Here is a 21,502-nt window from a genome sequence, read left to right as displayed (position 1 = left end):
AGATGGGGAGGGGAATAAAAAGATGGGAGGGCTGTGCCTGTGCAGGACGGTAGGGCTTACATGAGGGACACACAGCAGGCACTCAATAAATGCAGGCCCCCATGAGGTGATGGCTGGGGGGAGGGCAACCACCTATAATATGGGAATAGAGCAGCCCTCCATTGCAGGGCAGTGGGGAGCAAGCTGGTATCTGTCAGGTATTTACAACAGGGCAAATTCTACAGCAGTGTTTGGTAAGTAAAATAAACAGGACCAGCAAGAGGGGTGCCCTGAGAAATATTTGTGCAGAGCACCTGCTCACACTGAGGACTGTGGTGGCTGAGAGGCCCACCCAGAGAATCCAGCTGCTGGGGTCACCCTTGACCTCAGAACCCTAAATAGAGTGGGGAGTGAGAGGGCATAGGGTGGACAGAGGCCACAACACAAGGCAGGACAGACCCTGACCTCTTGGTGTGTGGGCAGGGGTGGGAAGGGCAGTGCTAACCTCTTCACAACCAGAGAGAAGCAGCTGTGCCCTAAGTCCCAGCCCTGCCTCCTACCTCAAGCAACTGGCTTGTGCTCTGAGCCTCCTTTTCCTCATGTGCTAAATGAAGACACTAGCAGACCCACCCTCCAGGGACTCTGGGTGGCATCATGCAGGGAATGCTCACATACTCTCAACTCACCCACCAACCTAGCTGAGATTTTAGTCCCTGTGTCTCTCCCTTTCACTCCCCAAGTAGATTCTATACTCCTGGTCCAGCAGAGGTGCTCAGTAAAGATTTATTCCATTAAAAAACTTCATCACTGGACCCTGAGCTACTCAGGGCTCAGGCCTGTGTAGCCATGATCTCTGAACCCAGAACACATGGAAGCAGCAGCAGCTGAGTTGCCAACTCAGGTCTTGGCCTGCCTGGCTTTGTTGGTGAACTCCTACACGCCCTTCAAGACCCTGCTCAAATGTCTCTGTCTTAGGCAGATGCAGCTGCTGCCCTTCTGTGGCCATACAGCACTCCTTTTCACAGATGCTGGCTCCTGCAGGGAGCTCTCCTGGTGCCAGGCACAGGTACGCAGTAGTGTGAGGAAACGTTTGCTGATGTCCACACCAGGGCCCAGCAAGGTGCTGCAGGTCCTGGTCCTTACATCCTCTTTCTCATCTTGCCCTTCTTGGAGCGGGCACCTCGGCCAAAGGCGCCCTGCTGTAGCTCTTGGACACGATGACGGTTTCGTGCAGAGAGTTGCTTAAGGCCCCCACGCTGCAGGAAGCGCAGCTTCTGGGTTCGGCGCCGCTGCTTCAGGATCTGTTGTTTGGTCTTGAGCTCTGAGCGCACGTGGCCTGCAGGGGTGCCTGGGATGCGTGGCTGGGATGAACCTGCCAGGAGAGGGATTCAGGGAGCTCAGCCTGTGGGTCAACCCCTGATGTTGCCTCCTACCAGATGCTCCCAGACTATTCCCCTGTTCCCATTCCATGCTCATTGCTCTAGCCCCAGCATCTGTACACAGTAGAGATTAAAAAAGGTCTAGGAATCTACTGTAGTGGTCAATAGCATGAAACCTAAGGCCAGAAATGCTGGGGTTCAAATCCCAGCTGTGACTTAGATTTTGGGTATGTCACTCAACTGCCCAGGGCCTCAGTTTCCCCATCTGTGAATTATGAATAACAGCACCTGCCTTAGAGGTCCTCATAAAAGTTAATGAGTTTACATGCGTGAAGTGCTCAGAACACTGGCTGGCCCATAGTAAACTATTACTATTAAAAATTATCCAACACACACTTACTGAGCACCTACTATATGCCAGGCACTGAGGCACTAGCAGTGACAAAGACAGACTTTAATCTCTGCCTAATCTCTGCAGTCCTAGGCTTGATGGGTGAAAAAGGGCTGCAGCTTAATCCTCCTTTAGGCAGAAGAGAAAACAGAGGAGGCTAGAGAGGAGAAGGGACTTGTCTGAAGACAGAGAGTGCCACAGAGGACACAAAGTGGCAGCAGCAGAGGAAAACAGCTCTGCCCCAGCCAGATAACTGGGTTTGAGGGCAGCCTGTTCTTTTAGTTTTCTGACAGGGTGAGTACCACCTGCCTCCCACTAAGCCTTGTGTCATCGTCATCCTCCTCCTCCTTGCTCCCTGTCCACATGAAGCTCCTCCCCACCCACAACAGTGGCCTTCCCAGGTGCCCTGGCAAATGATCACTGAGGCAGTCCCAAATATCTCCATTGGCATCAGGGTGTCTAACAGGGCCATCACCTCCAATAAGAAAAGAGCACAGGAGAGAATAGACTGCTGCTTCCCACAGCCCACCCTCATCTCCCCAAGCCTAGCCCAGCCCACCCACTGCATGTCAGTGCCCACAGCAGTGCTGTTTTACCCAGGTAAAAACGGGGGCTGACAAGTAAAGTGTCAGAGGATCCGGGGGCAGGGACGCACCCACAGAAAGAGAAGTGAAGTGTCAGAGGATCTGGGGGTAGGGACACACCCACCCTCTGTCCTCTGGGACAGAGGCGCCAAGAGGGAAACAGAGAGGGACAGGGAATAAGGAAGCAGAAGAAATGTAAGTCAGGGACAGAAAGAGCAAGAGAAGGAGGAACAGAGGAGACAGAGGGAAGGATGATGCTGACAGGAGACGTGTCCACAGATGAAAGAACTGGCACAGAAAGGCAGAAGGGAAGTCACGGAAAGAGAATAGGCCCCAGGCTAAAGGTTACAAAGACACAGAAGAAGCAGAGACCAGCTCCCTGGGGCAGGGCACGTGCAGGGTCAGTCCAAGACATGCTGGGACATGGTCCCAAACTCCTTTCTCCTCAGGGAAGGCCACAGGTGGGAGGGAGCAGGTACCTGGGTGACCCAGATTCAGTCAATGCCCTCATGAGCTACCTGGGTTTCTCTGCCTATAAAGCATTTGCAGTCTTCTCGCCTCCCAGGCCATGTATGTCATGTCCAGGACATAAGCCTGTCCCCATCCAGCAAGTGCGAGTCCCTCCCTGATAGCAGGCTTGCACTGGAAAGCAGTGGTGGGGCTGGAAGGGGGCCTAGCTTCAGTCCCCTCCCTGCAGAGCATGTCAAAGATGGTGAGCTGGGAGGGCCCCTGTGGGTGGAGTTGGCCAACCCACATTTTAAGAAAGATCTTTCCTCAGCCTCCCCAGCAATCACCTCCTCCTTGAGCCAGAGCTGCTTTCTGACTGGCACCTTATGCAACATGAACTTCCTTATGGCCTTGTTAAAAAGAGCATCACCCTGGGTGTGTCCACAGAGAATCTTTCCATGCTCACTTCTTGTCAGGTTGAACCGAACGCCCCTGCCATTTTGCAGGTGAGAAATGGCTAGATGGCAGCACTGGCACAAGGAACCATCATCTGTTCCCTAGGCTTCTGGACAACTGGCTGAATTAGGCAAACTGGTCATCTACCAAAAGTTATCCCAGTTGCCTCATCTGTCAAGTGGTAAGGGGTCAGGATAATGTGCCTGAGGCTTGACTCTCCCCTGTCAGGTGGTACTAGTGACCATCAGCGCCACCGAGGGACAGGGGAAGGGGGAACATATGTTTGTAAGATGGGGCCCACGAAAGGACCCAAGGCTCTGGCAGAGTCCAGCCCAAAAGACCCAGGTCTACATCCCTCTGCCTCAGTTGTTTTCTAACCTGACACGAACCCTGCCAACCTGCACACCCACACTTGCTACCCTGGCTCTCACCTCGGCCACGGCCTCGCTTCCCACCTCTTCGCTCTGGGCCTCTCCGGTCAGATGCCCCTTCCTCCTCTGAGTCACGATCATCAATTTTCTGTTTCTGTTTCCACTTCTGGTAGCTGGAAAGCCCAGTTAAGGAAGCTGCGTGTGGCGTCGCGAAGCCCCTGGGCTGAGCAGACTCCGCCCCTCCTCCCGCCCAAGCAGCTACAGGTCCCACCTACAGAGCCCCAGAAGAAAGCGCTCAACCCCGCCCACCCAGCAGACACAGGTGCCACTTATTAGTATTGCAGCTACTGAAGCAGTTCAGCCCCGCCCCTTCCCGCCCCCTAGCAGACTCAAGTCCCATTTATTAGGGTGGTTGCTGCTTCTGAAGCCTCTCGGCCCAATCTCTCTCTAACCCCTCCCCGACCCCGCCCCCTTGCAGACTGAGGTCCCACTTATTGGAGCCGAGGCTGAAGCCGCTCAACCCCGCCCCCAAAGGCCCCGCCCCCAGGCCCCGCCCCTCCGGATACAGGTCCCGCTTGTAGGAGCTGCTAATGAAGCCGCCACTCTCCGTCTTGATCTTCTTCTTGTCCTCTTGTCCTGACTGTCCCACAAACCTCTTCTTCTTCCGGTCCCTGCAGAAGAGGGAGTTAGGAGGGCTGCCGTGAAAGGAGATGGCCTAGGGTGCTCCTTGGGGCCTGTTTCCTCACCTGACTTCATTGGGTTGTTTGTGTTTTAAGTGCAGCCTTGTGTGGCATGCAGTTGGCACTCAATAATGTCTGTTTCCTATCCCTCCTCACCTTTCTCTGGTGAGGTCTCAAAATAGAGTGTGGGGTTAGGGGTTGGCACAAGCATTGGAACCCTAGCTCAGGGACAAGGGCCTGAAGGAGGGTCCCACTTCCTGACTGTGTGACCTTGGGTCCATCCACCTTTGCTAGACTCTAGAGTCCTTGTGAGCAAAACAGGTCATGAGCCCTACCTAGAAAGACCAGCCAGCAAAAAGGACAGGCAGGATCAAGATCCTTGTGCTGTAAGATCAAATGAAGAGGCTACCACCCTGCTGTTGGGTGGTAACATGGGAGTGAGAATATCAAGTGGTAACCCTGCCCGCTGGGTGGGGCAAGGAGCAGGTGGTGAAAGGGGCACAAACAAGGCTCACTTGCTCACTCACCACTTGAGCTGCTGCCGACCCCTGGTCAGGTTCTGTGTTTCGTCCCCCATCAGGTCCAGGACAGCACCAGTCACTTGCTGCTCAAAGGTCCCCCCATCGCCACCAACACTCAGGCTGTTGGGGGGAATTTGATTGGGTTAATAGGGGCCCCAGATGGCCCCACCTGCCCCACCCAGAACCCAGCTAGCCACTCACCCCCGCTCACTGTCGAAGTCCTTGGGCCGGTAGGGGACATAGAATTCCTGGTCCCGCTGCCGAGCCTCCTCCCTCCGCCTCTTGGCTCCCATGTTGGGTCCTGGTTGCTGCCGCTTCCGGCCCAAGATCTCTGTGAAGACGTTCTGGTAGACCAAGCCCCAGCGTCATGCCTCCAGTCCCTGGGGTATCATCTGGCCTCCCTGCCCACGAGCCCACCCACAGCAAGGTGCCAGAGCTTCCCAGGCACACATAGCACAGCCCCTGCCTCAAGGGCCAGGAAAGTCAGGACAGGGGGCTGTGGGTGAGGTACCAACCACGGAGAGACTCATGTTCCAGTTACAGCTCAGTGCCCCCAGCTGTATGACTGAGGCAAGGCCCTGCCCCTCTGGGCCTGGCCTACTCTATAAAACACAGACTAGTCTAGGGGTCTTACTAGGCTTTTAGCTACTGAACCCTCTGTCCAAATGAAACACATACTGGGACATATGGGTGGACATGCAGGCCCAAGAATCACCTACCAGGTAGACAGGACACTTCATGGACCTCCAGCCCTGCCTCCTGGCACAAAGGCCCAAGGTCTGACACTACCCATTGCCAAAAGTCTCTCCTCTGCCCCTTTCTGTCTGGCCCAGTCTCAGGCTGGGAATGACAGTGACATGCTGACACTGCCAGGCACCTGTGGGCTCCTGCATGCACTGGGCACTGAATCTGCACAGCGGGCCCAGGAGGCAGGCTCCATAGCCGTTTGGCTGCAGTGCCCCAGTCCATGACACCCTAGAAATGAACTTTCCCAAAATTCACTTGGTGGCAATAGCATACTTCAGCCAACCAGAGACTACCTAGTCTGTGTAGAGACTCACATGTCTTGCTGCAGAACCTTTGATGTGTCTGACAGCTCATGATACCTCAGACCCTAATGATGATATATCATACACAGTGTCTATATGCTAAAGATCCTGAATCCCAAACTCATCAGCCCCAGGATTTTAGACGAGGGACAGTGGGTGTGTACCTACCATCCCCTGATTCTCCTGATGGGGAAACTGGGACTAAGTCACTGCATCCACCCCCAACCCACTGCTCAAAGCCCTGAGGACACCCATGGGCCACTACAACTTAAGCCACCTCCTTCACTCTACCCTAGGTCCATGCTCCAGGGTCTCCAGGGTGGCACCTATACCTCCACACTCTCTCCTGGGTCCTCCTCTTCCTCCTCCTCAGGCTGCTCCTCCTGCAGTGCAGGATGGCTCAGGACTGGGCCCACCAGCCCCTTCTGCCGCACCTGCTGGAACCTGGCAATGGCCTTGCGGTCCTTCTGCCGCTTGGCACGCATCACTTGGCTGCTCAGGTCCCGGCTAGAGGTGTTGATCTCAAAGATGGTCTGTGGAAGGGACACCAAAGTCCTCTGTTCACTGGTCTCCCACCTCAACCACCCTCCCCATGTGGTATGCTCTCTATGGGCACTCCTCCCCATTATTTGCACTTCAGATAGAGAGATCCAGAGAAGGTGAGTAACCTGCCTAAAGTCACACAGCTAGGATAAGCAAGAGCTTAGCAACCCTAGTCTAAGTGACTCTGAAACTGCTGCTTTTTTTTTTTTTTTTTTTTTGGAGACGGAGCCTCAAGCTATCCCCCTGGGTAGAGTGCCATGGCATCACAGCTCACAGCAACCTCCAACTCCTGGGCTCAAGCGAGTCTCCTGCCTCAGCCTCCCAAGTAGCTGGGACTACAGGCGCCTGCCACAATGCCTGGCCATTTTTTGGTTGCAGCCATCATTGTTGTTTGGCAGGCCCAGGCTGGGGATTCGAACCCACCACCTTAGGTGTATGTGGCTGGCGCCTTAGCCACTTGAGCCACAGGCGCCAAGTTGAAACTGCTGCTTTTAACCATGACACGCTCCCTCTCCTTTAGCTGCCTGGCAGACCTGCCTATACCTGATTAAGTCTTTCCTTCCTTTTATGCACCGCCTCCCACATGTACAAGATGGGGTGCTTAGTGTTAGCCAAAAAGTGGGACAGAGTGAAGAAAGGTCTGGAAAGCCAGCTCTTGAGGCCTCTAACAGGTCATGAGTATGCCACTTCCCTTGGTGAGCCATCTGTAGGGAATACCTACCCCATAGAACCTGTCATGGACCAGCAGGGATGGTTCCAGAAAAAGGGCATCTGCCAAAGCCAAGGCTGAGGTTAAGAAACTATAAACTTGGCTTGGCGCCTGTGGCTCAAGTGGCTAAGGTGCCAGCCACATACACCTAAGGTGGTGGGTTCGAATCCAGCCTGGGCCCACCTAACAATGATGGCTGCAACCAAAACATAGCCAGGCATTGTGGCGGGTGCCTGTGGTCCCAGCTACTTGGGAGGCTGAGGCAGAAGACTCACTTGAGCCCAGGAGTTGGAAGTTACTGTGAGCTGTGATGCCATGGCACTCTACCCAGGGGAACAGCTTAAGGCTCTGTCTCAAAAAAAAAAAAAAAAATAGAAACTATAAACTCCCTGTAATCCTAGGGCTGGGAACAGTGGCTCACGCCTGTAATCCCAGCACTCTGGGAGGCCGAGGCAGGTGGATTGCCTGAGCTCATGGGTTGGAGACCAGCCTGAGCAAGGGCGAGACTCCGTCTCTAAAAACAGCCAGGTATTGTGGCAGGCACCTGTATTCCCAGCTACTTGGGAGGCTGAGGCAAGAAAATCTCTCTTTTTAGTTTTTCCTGCAGTTTTTGGCCAGGGCTGAGTTTGAACCTACCGCCTCCGGCATATGGGGCCAGTACCCTACTCCTTTGAGCCACAGGTGCTGCCTGGCAAGAGAATCCCTTGAGCCCAGGAGTTTGAGGTTGCTGTGAGCTATAATGTCACAGCACTCTACCAAGGGCAACAAAGTGAGACTTCAAAAAAAAAAAAAAAAGGAACTATAAGCTCAGATGAAAATCTCTACCAAGGTCAGGAGGGCAATCCACATACGGCACCACCGCCGCCCCTATGTGACCCCTGCCCTAACACCTGCCAGCTCTAGGCTTTCACTGTCCTGAGCTCAGAGCACGGCCCCAGCCCGGTCCCCACTCACCGCCCGGGAGCGGTAGTTCTTGATGCTGTCCACCAGCCTCAGCCGCTGCAGCTCTTCCTCCTCGAAGCATGAGCCTGAAAGCACGGGAGGTGTTAACACTGGGGGATGGCTCTACCCAGTCTGCCTGCTACCCCAACAACCCCTTGCTCCACACAGGGACTCACTGAAGAGAGGGTGCAGGCTCAGCCCCACCAGGTCCAGCTCCTTGGCCCTCTTGATGGACTCGGGCGAGGGTGCCGGCCGGGAGCGCACGTACTGCTGCTGTGCATTGTCAGCCACACGCCCCAGGCCCCGAAGCTCCAGCGACTTCTCCAGGGCACTCCGCAGTCCACTGTCCTCCTCGTCCACCACGCTCTGTGGCACCCGACCCAGGACGCCATCCACACCAACCAAACCTGTACCCCACACAGTGCCTGGTCAGGGCCCTCACTGCCTGGCCCACCTGCCCACAGCCTAATCCTAGGTCCCAATCTGGCCTCCAAGCCACAGAATAACAGCTACAAAACAATCACCACAAAAGCAACTGTCACTTCCTGGGCAGATACTATGCCCAGACACCTGAATGCATCAATTAGTCCAGGGGGTCGACAAACTACAGCCTAGGGGCTGGCCACCTGGTCTGTAAATAAAGCCCCACAGCCACATTATCTGTTTATGCTGCAGGGTCACATGCTCAGGGCAGCATGCTGGCCCAGGGTCCACTTCCTCCTGCTTCCTGTCTGTCACCTGCCCCTGGGGCTGAGACAGGGCCCTCCTAGCAACCCTTGACTAGAGTTTGGCACCAGCACTCTTCTCTACTCCCAAGGAAGCCCCTCCGACTTGCTCTTCAAGCCTCTACTTCCAGACTACTGTGGAGCAGTTTGACTGAGGCTCCACTCCAGTGACCCCACAAAACCCCCTCCTCACCACCTTCAGCCCCTTCCTGTGTCCTTGTTTCTGACCCCAAATGGTTCCTACTGCAGCATGTGCTTTCAAAGTGCCTCCAGGCATAGGGGTTCCCAGGCTGGGATACTGTGGGGCCAAGTGGGCACCTTAGGGAGCTGTGGCCTGGACAGTGAATGCTGCTGGTAGCCAAGGTGGAGGGGAACCAGGTCTCTGAGGTGGGAGGCTGGCCATGTTCTCTCTGAGCAAGGATGTCAGGGCTCTGGACAGACCTGAATCTCAGTTCCTCCACCTCCCTGCTATATGGCACATGGGGGGCCTCTCTGCATCTGTTCCCTCATCTGTAAAGCAGAGGTGATAACAGCCCTCCCTCCATCAGAAATGGACCAATAATACAAGATGTTTTGGGTGCCTACTACATAGCAGGCCCATGGGTTTGGCCCACAGTGGAGGTCCACGGACAGAGACAATCAGGACTGCTGTCACCTGTCCCAAGCATTCTTACTCTGGAGTATGTGTATAAAGGAATCATCTGTTAGCTTGCAGTGGATGAAACTCGAGTCTCTCTCTCCCTCCTCTGGCTCCCCTAAAAACTTAGTCAAGTGCAAGGTCTCAAATCAGGTGCCTGCAGGGGCTGGGCAGGCCACACAGACAAGAGGAGCTGGCAGATGGTGTCCATAGCTGAGCACTGCCTTAAGAATAACCCCAGGCCTGGCCAGATCAAACCATTTCCCAGTAGACACCACAATTCTGGATTGTTTTGTGAAATCCTGAGTTTAAAGTACAGGGATCTTCCCCTGGAGTCAAAGCTGTCCTACCTCCTCCCAAACCCAGGATAGGGCTGAACCCTGTCTGGAGTAGATCCCCCAGCCGCAGCCTAGCCTCCACTCACCTGAGGACTCCTCATGGGGGTGGGCAAGGGTGAGAGCACGGCCCAGGAAGAGGTGCAGGTCTAGCAGGTAAGGGACTTCATCGGGGGCCACCAAGGAGTAGGCTGTGCCACTTCGGCCAGCTCGGGCCACACGGCCTGCAAGAAGTAGATGGTCAAACTTAAGAAAAGAAAAAAATATTTACAATATATGGTGAAGTTAAAAAAAAAAAAAAAGCAGGCTATGAAAATAGCCATTATGATTCCAATTTTCTGAATTTTTATTTTTAGACAGAATCTCGCTCTGTTCCCCTTCATAGAGTGCCCATGGTGTCAAAGCTCACAGCAACCTCAAACTCTAGGGCTTAAGCGATTCTCTTGCCTCAGTCCCCAAGCAGCTGGAACTATAGGCACCCACCATGATACCTGACTAGTTTTTCTTTCTTTTTTTTTTTTTTAATTTTTCTATTTTTTTTAGTAGAGCTGGGGTCTCACTCTTCCTCAGGCTGGTCTCAAACTCCTGAGCTGAAAAAAGAAATCTACCTGCCTCAGTCTCCCAAAGTGTTAGGAACACAGGCATGAGTCACCATACTCTGGCTCTCTGATTTTCTGTTAAGTAAATTCATACGTATTGTTTCATTTTCGTTTGTAACTGTATCTTGGGAAACAAAGTGTTGCAACATTTGGAAATTTCACTTGAAGTTGTCTGATTTGCCCTGTTGGTCATGTGGCACATGAGAAATTCCCTTTGGGGGGGGGCACTCCTGAGGACCTCTCCCAGGACATGCAGAACTAGCTGTCCACAGAGTAACAAAGTAGGAGACAACGGATGGTACCCAAAGAAATGTACCCCTCAAGGTCCAAGGCTGGACACCCAGATGGAGGCCACCATGAGCCCTGCCCAGAGGGCTGCAGGGCAGAGAACTCCACTCTCCAGATGTTCTTCCACCCTGCACTGGGCAGCCAGAATATTCGTATTCAATGTTGCTCAATCACAGGCAGAGCAACTCAAAGAAACCTTGTCCACCAGTTTTTTCTCTCTCGCACACCTACTTCATTTACCTATATTTACAAACATGATATGCATACTAAAGGCAAAGAAAGTAGAACAGTGGTTATGGGCAGCTGAGGGGGATACTGTTTAATGAGGAGAGTTTGGGTTAGGGATGATGAAAAAGTTCTGGGAATGGATGGTGGTGACAGTTACACAACGAAGTAAATATGCCCTGAACTGTACACTTGAAAATGGCTAAAAATGGTAAACTGTATGTTATGTATGTTTTACCACAATGAAAAGAAAAAAGAAAAACTAGAAGGTGTCAAAGGACATACACCAAAATAAGGGCCATGTCATCAAAGAGCAATGGGGGATGGCGGTCTCTGAAATGAGACTATAGATGCTCCTCGACTTCCGATGCGACTCACAGACTTAACTATGAGACTATGTCTCAATAAACCCACCATAAGTACAAACCCACTTAACGCACCTAAGCCTACTGCACATCATAGGTTAGCCGTGCCTACCTTAAATGTGCTCAGCACACTTATACTAGCGTACAGCTGGGCAAAATCATCTAACACAAAGCTTATATTTATAATAAAGTACTGAATATCTTAGGTAGCTAGGTGAAAGTGAAAAACAGAGCAGTTAGGTTGGCGCCATCATAAAGTCAAAGTATCATAACCTGGACCACTAAGTCAGGAACCATCCGTATTTAGGTTCCAATCCTGTCCTCCCCACTTAGCAACCTGTATGATACCTGTCTAGTCAACCTCCCTGGCCTCAGTTTTCTCATCTGAAAAATGGAGCCGATGCTGACAGTGCCCACTGCACAGAGTGCTACAAGTAAACGCCTGGACCATAACCTGACACCAGAACCTGAGCTGTCCCAATCATCAGCGAAGGCTGAGTGACTTACTGTCCTCTGGGTGCTTCTCTTGTCTTTCCTGTTTTCCTACAATGAATATGTTATGAATTGATCTGTATCCCCCAAAGTTCATGTTAAAATCCTATTACCTTTGTAATAAAATTAAAAAAAAAAAAGGCCAGGTGCAGTGGCTCACATCTATAATCCTAGCTCTCTGGGAAGCTGAGGTGGGAAAAATCACTTGAAGTCAGGAGTTCAAGAGTAACCTGACTGACATCGTGAGATCCTATCTCTAAAAAAAAAAAAAAAAAACAAATTAGCCAGATAGGATGGTAGACACCTATAGTCCTAGCTACTTGGGAGGCAGAGGCAGAAGGATCACTTGAGCCCAGGAGTTTGGGGCCTCAGTGAACTATAATTGCACCAGCCTGGGCAACAGAGCAAGACTATGTCTCTAGAAAAATAAAAAATTGAGCCTGTAATCCTAGCATTCTGGGAAACTGAGGGAAGTGGACTGCCTAAGCTCAGGAGTTCAAGGCCAGCCTAAGCCACTGAGGGAAATAGACTGCTTGAGCTCAGGAGTTCAAGCCCAGCCTAAGCCACAGCAAGACACTGTCTCTAAAAAAATAGCCAGGTGTCATGGTGAGTACCTGTAGTCCCAGCTACTTAGGAGGCTGATGCAAGAGAATCACTTGAGGGGCAGCACTGTGGCTCAAAGGAGTAGGGCGCTGGCCCCATATACCAGAGGTGGTAGGTTCAACCCCGGCCCCAGCAAAAATAATAAATAAAGAGAATCACTTGAGCCCAGGAGTTTGAGGTTGCTGTGAACTATGACATCATTGCATTCTACTGAGGAGAACAAAGTGAGACTTTGTCTCAAAATAAAATAAAATAAAATAAGATAAAAAATTAATTAAATAAATGGAGCATGTTGGCCTGTGAGTGCTGAGGGAAAGGCAGGGGCTCAATATCCTGATGTGACAAAGCAGGAAAGGCAGAAGGTGCCATCTGGAGCTGATGGAACAAGAGGCAGGAGACAGGTACTTAAAAGTTGCAAAGGCATCCAGGAGAAAAGCTAAAGAGAATTTCAGGAGAGGAAGCAGGGAGGAGGTGGCTGAGGGCCCACTTTGTCAACTATCACAGTGAGAAAGAGACAGATGAAGCCCAGGACTGGGGAACACAGAGAGGGAAGATCACCTATGGGGTACTGTAGGGCCACCATTAGGATCAAGCCCCGGCCATGTCCCCCATGGATTTTAATTGATCAGTCCTTCCCTGGGCCTTGGTTTCCCTACCTATAGTGGCAGGAGTCGAGCCCTGTGCCCTCGGCTCCCGCTGAGACCTGGAGCCCCAGCCCATGTCCTGTCCAGCCCCAGGTCCTTACCCACACGGTGCAAGAAGAGCTTGCCCTTGGCAGGGAAGCTGTAGTTGATGACATTGTCCAGCAGTGGGATGTCCAGCCCCCGGGCAGCCAGGTCAGTCACAATGAGGGTGGAGCACTTGCCGAGTGTAAACTTAGCGAGGTTGATCTTGCGGGCTGTCTGGTCCAGGGCACTGTAGATGTGAGTGCAGCTCACACACTGGGCCGTCAGCAGCTGTTCAGAGTAAAGATTGGAGGGAGGGGACGTGAGGAGACTCGGAGGAGGGAGAGAAGAGGCCAGGCCATGGCAGGGAGCATGGGGTGACATGAAACAGAGATGAAACAATCGGTTCTAGAGTCTGGTACTCTTGCTTGGAATCCTAGCTCTGCTGCCGACCCCATTTTGGTATCTTCATTGGTATAAACGAGGCTTATGTCACCTCCCACCTCTCTGTAGGGTTGTCTGAGTATCAAAGGAGATGACATGTGCTCAAGTGTCACCCTAGGACATAAGCCTCATCCTGACTTTGTCATTAACAAGCTGTGACCTTGGGCAGGTTACCAAACCTCTCTGTGTGCCTTGATTTCCTCATGCGTAGAATGAAGAAAATGATTGCTCCTTCTTTATAACTTTGTTATGCGAATTAAATGAATTAATACACATATGACACTGGGAACACAGCCTGGGATATAGGAAGGGCTGTGAGAGGGTTAACTCTTCTTTAAAATTTACTATTTAAAAATTACTATTTTGGTTTTATTCACCAGTGACCCCACCAGCTGTACCCCACCAGCACTGTTAAGTATGTGTTCACTTAACACTGCATGATCCCAGTGAGCCATGTCCCCAGGAGTGGCTCCTAGGACTCTGAGGGCTGCCAAGGCACTGGGTCCCCCATGCTTTGATCCAGCCAAGGTTCATGTTGCTCATATATAACAAAGGCATTTTATACAGTTTTTACTGAATGTGAGTTATATCTCAATTTTAAAAATTCAAATACACTGGGCCAGACTCAGTGGCTCACACCTGTAATCCCAGCACGTCTGGGAGGCAAGATGGGTAGATCCCCTGAGCTCAAGAGTTTGAGACCAGTTTGAGCAATTGGTCTGAAATCTACCGAAAATAGAAAATGTAGCCAGGCATTATAGTAGGCAGCTGTAGTCCCAGTTACTCAGGAGGCTGAGGCAAGAAGATTGCTAGTAGTTTGAGGTTGCTATGAGCTATGATGCCAGGGCATCAGAGTGAGACTCTGTCTCAAAAAAAAAGGAAAAAAAAATTCAAACACGTTGAACACTGAAAATTTATAGAAAAATGATAGTGTGGGTAGGATGCACTTCAGAAGACCTGGATAAAAGGAAAAATAATAGGTAATCAAGACCGGTCATGAGTTGGTAACAGTTACATGTAGATAACAAGTGCTCAGGAGTTCATGATAACTATTTTCTGATGTTAGTACCTGTCTGAAGTTTTTCCTAATAAAAAGCTGAAGGTATTGAGCCCTGCAGTTCCATGTTCTGCTCTAGTGCTGCGCTCTGGTGGCCGCAGACGGAACCACTTGGTCCCCACAGGAGATGCCCCAGTGGGGTTCCCAGCCCTATGCATGTAGGGCCCTGCTCACCTCTGTGAGATATTCAGCATGGTGCTTTGTGGCCACAAATACCACTGTCTGGTCCTGGGGCCGCACCACGTTGCGCAGCAGATAGAGCAGCACAGCAGCCTTGGTGTCCTCCCGCACCAGGAAGAAGGAGGTCTATGGGGAGAGGGACACACGGATTGGCTCACAGGGTCCCTGGTGGAGGGCCTGAAGGGCTCACCTGGCCATGTCGGCCAGGACAGAGCAACAGATGCAGCCTCACCTTGAGCTGCTCGTTGAGCTTGGCATCCACGTCTAGCCGGATGAGCACGGGTTCCGTGAGGCCTGCGGGAGGCACGCGGAAGGTTACGCGGGGTCACCGAGAGATAGGGGATAGGGGAAGACACCACTGGGCCTCTCCTGTGGGAACCAGCACTGCCCACAGCGGATCTTGGAGCTGCAGTTCCGTGTGCAGCCACCAGAGGGCAGCTCCACCCTCCCCCACCCACACTCACCGGCCCGGGCAAACTCCACCAGAAGTTTGGGTAGTGTGGCTGAGAAAAGCACGGTCTGGTGGCCATCTGGGAGGCGGGCGATGATTTCCTGCAGCTGCTCTGCAAACCCCATTTCAAAGAGTCTGGAAGGGCAGAAAGCAGGGGGCAGGATCGAATAAGAATGAGGTATCCACCCCAAGGAGCTCCAACCTCAGTTGTCCCTGATTACAAGATGTCTGCCACGTGCCTCACGTACTTCTTTCATTCCATTCACTCACAACTTCATGAGTGACAATGACCTTGAAGTCAGGAATCTGTCCTCTCTGTTGTTTCTTACTTACTCATGTTGAAATAAAACCATTACAGACCTTACTCTGTGCTAAGCATGTGAAGTACTTTGTAGGTCTTTGGTCCTCACAGATCCTGTGTGGTTCATGCTATTTTATCCCTATTTTGTAGTGGCGGCAGCCAGTGCTCAACTATAGAGGGGCCCAGGGCGCCTTGGTGGTTTGCCCAAATTCATGGAGCTGAAGTAGTAGCATGGATAGAATTTGAGCCCACTCCTGCCTGGCAGCTGAGTCCATGCTCTCAACTTTATGGTTAAAAAAAAAAAAAAACTCTGAAAAAAAATGAAAATTTTGGCTCGTCACTCATAGCTCAGTGGTTGGGACACCAGCCACATGCACCGGGGCTAGTGAGTTCCAACCAGCCCTGCTTGCTAAACAACAACAACTACAACAAAAAATAGCTGGGCTTGTAGCTAGCACATGTAGTCCTTGCTACTTGGGAGACTGGGGCAAGAGAATTGTTTAAGCCCAAGAGTTGGAGGTTGCTGTGAGCTGTGATGCATTCTACCAAGGCATTCTACCAAGGGTGACATAGTGAGACTCTCTCTCAAAAAAAAGAAAAAAGAAAAATGAAAATTACAAGAAAATTTTTGAAATCACATGCTAGTTTTTTATTGCTGTTTTCAATACCCACAGGCAGTGCCTGTGACTCAGCAGGTAGGGTGCTGGCCCCATATACTGAGGGTGATAGGTTCAAACCTGGCCCCAGCCAAACTGCAATAACAATAGCAAAAAAAAATAGCCAGGCATTTTGGTGGGCACCTGTAATCCCAGCTACTCCAGAAGCTGAGGCAAGATAATCACCTACGCCCATGAGTTGGAGGTTGCTGTGAGCTGTGATGTCATAGCACTCTACCAAGGGCAATAAAGTGAGACTCTGTCTCTTAAAAAAAAAATACCCAGATGAGGTCTCACACTCACACCTCATCCCCAAGAATAGAGACTGTAACTGAGGAAAGGCTATTATAGAGATGGGAGACAAAGGCATTGCCTTGACAAGAGCCTTAAGTTGAAACATACAAAAAAATTGTTACAACAAAGAATTCCCCAACCAGACAGGCTCAAACCACAGCACCCACCTTATTCCCTCTGTTGCTCCAGGTGACAACAAAGCTGCCTTCCACCAACAGTGGAAATTAAAAATAGTAGTCAGGGAGCCTAAGAGAAGAGCTCTAGCATTGCTTGTGGTCTAAAGTCCATACTTGGAGCCTTCCCCTTGCCGGCTTCCTCTCCCTCAGTCCTCCCAGTCTTAGGGACACTGACGTAAGTACTCAGGGCTGAGTGCAGCCTTACCGGTCTGCTTCATCGAATACCACGTACTCTACGCTCTGCAGCTTCAGGTTCATCTCCACAGCGACATGCACCAACCGCCCAGGTGTGGCAATGATTCTGGAAGGGCATGCACAGGCGAGGTCACCCCAGGGCCAAGGCCATCACAATAGCCCCATAGCCTTCTCACCCTTCACCAGACAACAGGAAGGGATGCCAAAGCATCACCCTCAATGCACAAACTCACATGTCGGGATTTTCGTGCAGGGCTGCAAACTGGTCTTCCATTCTAGGGAAGGAAGGAGGGATTAGATTGAACAGGTCTCTTCAGTCTTTCTCCCTTCCCACAATCAAATGCCCAGATAAGGTCCCACACCTCACCCCCAAGAATACAGACTATAACTGAGGAAAGGCTATTACTGAGATAGAGGCAAAGGCATTGCCTTGACAAAAGCCTTAAGTTGAAATATACAAAATTGTTACAACAAAGAATTCCCCAACCAGATAGGCTCAAACCACAGAAACCACCTTGTTTCCTCTGTTGCTCCAGGTAGCAATAAAGCTGCTTTCCACCAACAGTGCCAGCTAGCAGTTAACCTTGGAACTACCAAATAGAACCCAAGTTCCCTGGATCTCTGTGTTCTTGTCTTTAAAACTTTTGGGCATCCTCCCTAACTTTAGTCCTATGAAACATACTTTGGACACCTGTAGGACCCAGGACCCCTGTAGGACCCAGAAGCCTGGGCCAGTACTCCCTAGGGAACTCTGACAACCCCAAACTATTGAGTTAATAAATTACAATGTAAATAAAAGCACTGAAAAGCAAACTCTAAGAATCAAGAGTGATTTTTGTTCGTTTTTGTTTTGAGATAGAGTCTCACTTTGTCACCGTTGGTGCTATGGCATCATAGCTCACAGCAACCTCAATCTCCTGGGCTCAAGTGATTCTCTTGTCTCAGCCTCCCAAGTAGTTGGGACTATAGGTGCCTGCCACAACGCCCAGCTATTTTTAGAGATGGGGTCTTGCTCTAGTGCCAGCTGGTCTTGAACCTGTGAGCTCAGGCAATCCAACCGTCTTGGCCTCTCAAGTGCTAAGATTATGGATGTGAACCACTGTGCCTGGGTATTTTATTTTTTTTTTTTTTTTTTTTTGAGACAGAGTCTCAAGCTGTCACCCTGGTTTAGAATGCCATGGGGTCACAGCTCACAGTAACCTCAAACTTTTGGGCTTAAGCGATTCTCTTGCCTCAACCTCCCAAGTAGCTGAGACTACACCCGCCCAATGCCTGGCTACTTTTTAGTTGTTGCAGTTGTCAGTTGTTTTAGCTGGCCCAGGCCAGGTTTGAACCTGCCAGCCTCAGTGTATGTGGCCAGCGTCCTACCCACTGACCTACGGGCACCTCCAGGGCTGGGTTTTTTTATTTTGTTGAGACAGAGTCTCCCTTTCTTGCCCCCAGTAGAATGCTATGGTATCATACTTCACAGCAACCACAAACTCTTGGCCCAAGTGATTCTCTTGCCTCAGCCTTCCAAGTAGCTGGGACTATAAGCGCTCATCACAACACCCGGCTAGTTGTTTTGTTTTTTTTAAGAGATGGGGCCTCACTTTTGCTTAGGCCGGTCGCGAACTCATGAGCTCAAGCAATCCAGTCACCTCGGCTGCCCAGAGTGCTGGGATTACAGGCGTGAGCCACCTCACCCAGACTTAAGAGTGATTCTTTTTTTTTTTTTTTTTGTAGAGACAGAGTCTCACTTTATCACCCTGAGTAGAGTGCCTCACATTGCTCATAGCGATCTCCAACTCCTGTGCTTAAGCAATTCTCTTGCCTCAGCCTCCTGAGTAGCTGGGACTACAGGTGCCCACCACAACACCTGGCTATTTTTTTGTTGCAGTTCGACTGGGGCCAGGTCTGAACCCACCATCCTCTGTATATGGGGCTAAGCGCCCTACCCACTCAGCCACAGGTGCCGCCCAAGAGTGATTCTTAACAGTGGCACTGCGGTTGCCCTTTGAGAAACTTTGGAACAGGGAATGGGGTCAGCCAGGAGACTAGATTCAATCCCAGCTTGACTATGGAATCACTGCCTGACTCTAAGCCTATCACTTCCTCAGTTTGCTCATCTGTAAAACAGATGTGGCAACTGCCACCTGGGGAGGATGGTACGAACACTTCAGGAAATAATGCATATTACAAATTTGAACTGAATACAAACTTTCCTTGATTTTTGCACATTCTACTTTTAAAAAACCTGTAGTTAGGCATATTAAAACATATTCACTGGCTCAGCGCCTGTGGTTCAAGTGGCTAAGGCACCAGCCACATAAACCTGAGCTCGTGGGTTAGAATCCAGCCTGGACCCGCCAAACAACAATGACTGCTGCAACCAAAAATTAGCCAGGCATGTGGTGGGCACCTGTGGTCCCAGCTACTTGGGAGGCAGAGGCAGGAGACTTGCTTGAGCTCAGGAGTTGGAGGTTGCTGTGAGCTGTGATGCCATGGCACTCTACACAGGGTAACAGCTTGAGTCTGTCTCCAAAGAAATAAATAAATAAATAAAAATAAAACATATTCACTTATGCTACCCATTTAATTGACCCTATGAGCCAACAGTTTTATTTCAAGAGTACCAGAATTTTCTGTCTGAGGGACCATGCTTCTGTGGGCAAATTATTTCAGTATTTTATTGCATGTTTCCCTGTACTAGCTTTTTTTTTTTTTTTTAATGTGCAGAGAAGTCATTTTGATTAACAATCAACCAGTCTAATGTTTCTGGGACATGGGGGTATGGTGGTGACCATGGCATGAGGTAAGGGAGCCCTTACTTGTCCCCGCCCAGGATCAGGGCAGTCTTGAGGCCAGTGAACTTGCCCAGCTGTGGAGAGAGAGAGAAACTGATTGAGAGAGGGTGAGGGTGAAATGACTCAGCCCACTCACATCCTCCCTTCCTGGTACTGGGGCAGCCCCAGTGCCTGCCACCCCGGCCCAGACACACCTCTTTGGTGAACTTCATGGTCTGCAGGGCTAGTTCTCGGGTAGGTGAGAGGATGAGGGCACGGGCTCCAGTCTGGGCACTGCGGGTCTTGAGCCGCTCAAACATGGGGAGGAGGAAGCAGGCTGTCTTGCCACTGCCTGTCCGGGCCATAGCCACCACGTCCTTGCCATCCAGGATCACTGGGATGGTCTGGAGAGGCACAAGCAGAGAGGCTGAGGGTCAGCTCCAGCACCCAAACACCACGTGAGCCAGTGCTTCAAAGCCTTGGGAAGTGGGAGTGCTAAGGGATCTCAGTGAATGTGCAGGGACCTGTCACCCAGCCCTGATCCCATTCTTGCCTATTCTCACAAGAGCCTGTTTGCATGCCTCTGGGGATAAACAGCTCATTACCCTCAACTCTGCAATATTGAAACATCTTTCTTCAGGGTGAATCAGATGCTACCTCCTTGTCTAATCCTCCTCCTTAGGACCTCAGAGACACACTGCCCCTCACTTGGCTAAACATCTGAGGACAATAACCAGGAGTCCCAAATGATAGGGTACCTGTGAGCTGCCTGTGCGGAACTCTTTCCACCTGTGAAATGGTGCATCGCAGTGGACTTTAGCTAGAGTAAAGGGGGCAATTGGCGGGACAACTAGGACAAGGGGGGTCCGTCCAGAACCAGACAGGAGGGCCAAGTCACCCCTCCCCATCCCACCCCCACCTTCCTCTGTTTTGTTTTGTTGTTGTTTTCTTCGTTCATTTTTCTCTCACCTTCCTCTGGATGGGCGTGGGCACCTTGTAGCCCTTCTTCATGATGCCTTTGAACACTGGGTAGCTCAAGCCTGGGGGAGACATGGGAAGGGTCAGGGGCTGGGGACCCCCATGGCACCACACCACAAAAACTTCACAGGACAGATGACTGCTTTGTCAACAAACACATGGCAAGGAGAAAAAAGAAAATCAATAAAGCAAAAAACTAAAAGCTCAAATGAGACTTGTGTATCAACTGTGTGAGTTCTATTTGGATGCTGTTTTGTGTCCCCTCTTTTTTTTTGAGACAGAACCTCAAGCTGTCACCCTGGGTAGAGTGCTGTGGCATCATAGCTCACAGCAACCTCCTCCTGGGCTCAAGCGATTCTGCTGCCTCCGCCTCCCAAGTAGCTGGGACTACAGGCGCTTGCCACAACGCCTGGCTATTTTTTGGTTGCAGATGTCATTGTTGTTTGGCGGGCCCGGGCTGGATTCGAACCCACCAGCTCAGGTATATGTGGCTGGCGCCTTAGCTGCTTGAGCCACAGGTGCCAAGCCTGTGTCCATTCTTAATGTCATGAGACAATGGGGGACCTCTGAACACTGATAGGGCCTTAGATGACACTGAGAAGTTGTGTGTTAGTTTTAGGCATGGTAAGATCCGGCACTCCTTAGAGACTATGTGAAGTAATTACAGATACAACAGGATGTCTGGGGTGTTTCAGGATCAACCAGGATGGGTGTGTGGCTAAATCAAGACTATTAACATCTGTTGGAGACAGAGGTTAGGTATGTGGAGACTCACTGTATTCTATTCTTTTTTGTATGTTCAAATTCTCAATAATTAAAAAAAGGATGTTAAGTGACAAGGGCCTGTGACAGGTGCAGGTGTGGGTGTTGAAAAGTGACCCACATGATGCTAAAAGGTGGGGGGTAGCCTTTCAAGACTGAATACGGGCTCGGCGCCTGTGGCTCAAGTGGCTAAGGCGCCAGCCACATACACCTAAGGTGGCGGGTTCGAATCCCCAGCCCGGGCCTGCCAAACAACAA

The 21,502-nt window shown here is 51.0% G+C and overlaps 1 protein-coding gene across 1 annotated transcript in view; it reads right to left on the bottom strand.

Annotated features, from left to right (window-relative positions):
* Positions 1–744: 744 nt before the first annotated feature.
* Positions 745–21,502, bottom strand: part of DDX54 (DEAD-box helicase 54) — a 25,405-nt gene continuing 4,647 nt past the window's right edge. The window contains exons 3-20 of the mRNA XM_003789961.3: positions 20,474–20,544; positions 19,720–19,908; positions 19,550–19,599; positions 16,973–17,014; positions 16,750–16,845; positions 15,131–15,252; positions 14,899–14,960; positions 14,661–14,792; positions 13,066–13,276; positions 9,838–9,972; positions 8,228–8,458; positions 8,064–8,137; positions 6,190–6,390; positions 5,010–5,152; positions 4,815–4,928; positions 4,174–4,278; positions 3,668–3,780; positions 745–1,351 (exon numbers count right to left, since the gene is read on the bottom strand). Coding sequence (XP_003790009.2) covers positions 1,119–1,351; positions 3,668–3,780; positions 4,174–4,278; positions 4,815–4,928; positions 5,010–5,152; positions 6,190–6,390; positions 8,064–8,137; positions 8,228–8,458; positions 9,838–9,972; positions 13,066–13,276; positions 14,661–14,792; positions 14,899–14,960; positions 15,131–15,252; positions 16,750–16,845; positions 16,973–17,014; positions 19,550–19,599; positions 19,720–19,908; positions 20,474–20,544 — 2,324 coding nt within the window. The 3' untranslated portion in view covers positions 745–1,118. The remainder of the gene's footprint in view (positions 1,352–3,667; positions 3,781–4,173; positions 4,279–4,814; positions 4,929–5,009; positions 5,153–6,189; positions 6,391–8,063; positions 8,138–8,227; positions 8,459–9,837; positions 9,973–13,065; positions 13,277–14,660; positions 14,793–14,898; positions 14,961–15,130; positions 15,253–16,749; positions 16,846–16,972; positions 17,015–19,549; positions 19,600–19,719; positions 19,909–20,473; positions 20,545–21,502) is intronic.

The sequence above is a fragment of the Otolemur garnettii genome, unplaced genomic scaffold, assembly GCF_000181295.1.
Source record: "Otolemur garnettii isolate 467f Iridium unplaced genomic scaffold, OtoGar3 scaffold00038, whole genome shotgun sequence".
Classification (NCBI taxonomy): domain Eukaryota; kingdom Metazoa; phylum Chordata; class Mammalia; order Primates; family Galagidae; genus Otolemur; species Otolemur garnettii.
This window is presented reverse-complemented; position numbering and strand designations above follow the sequence as displayed.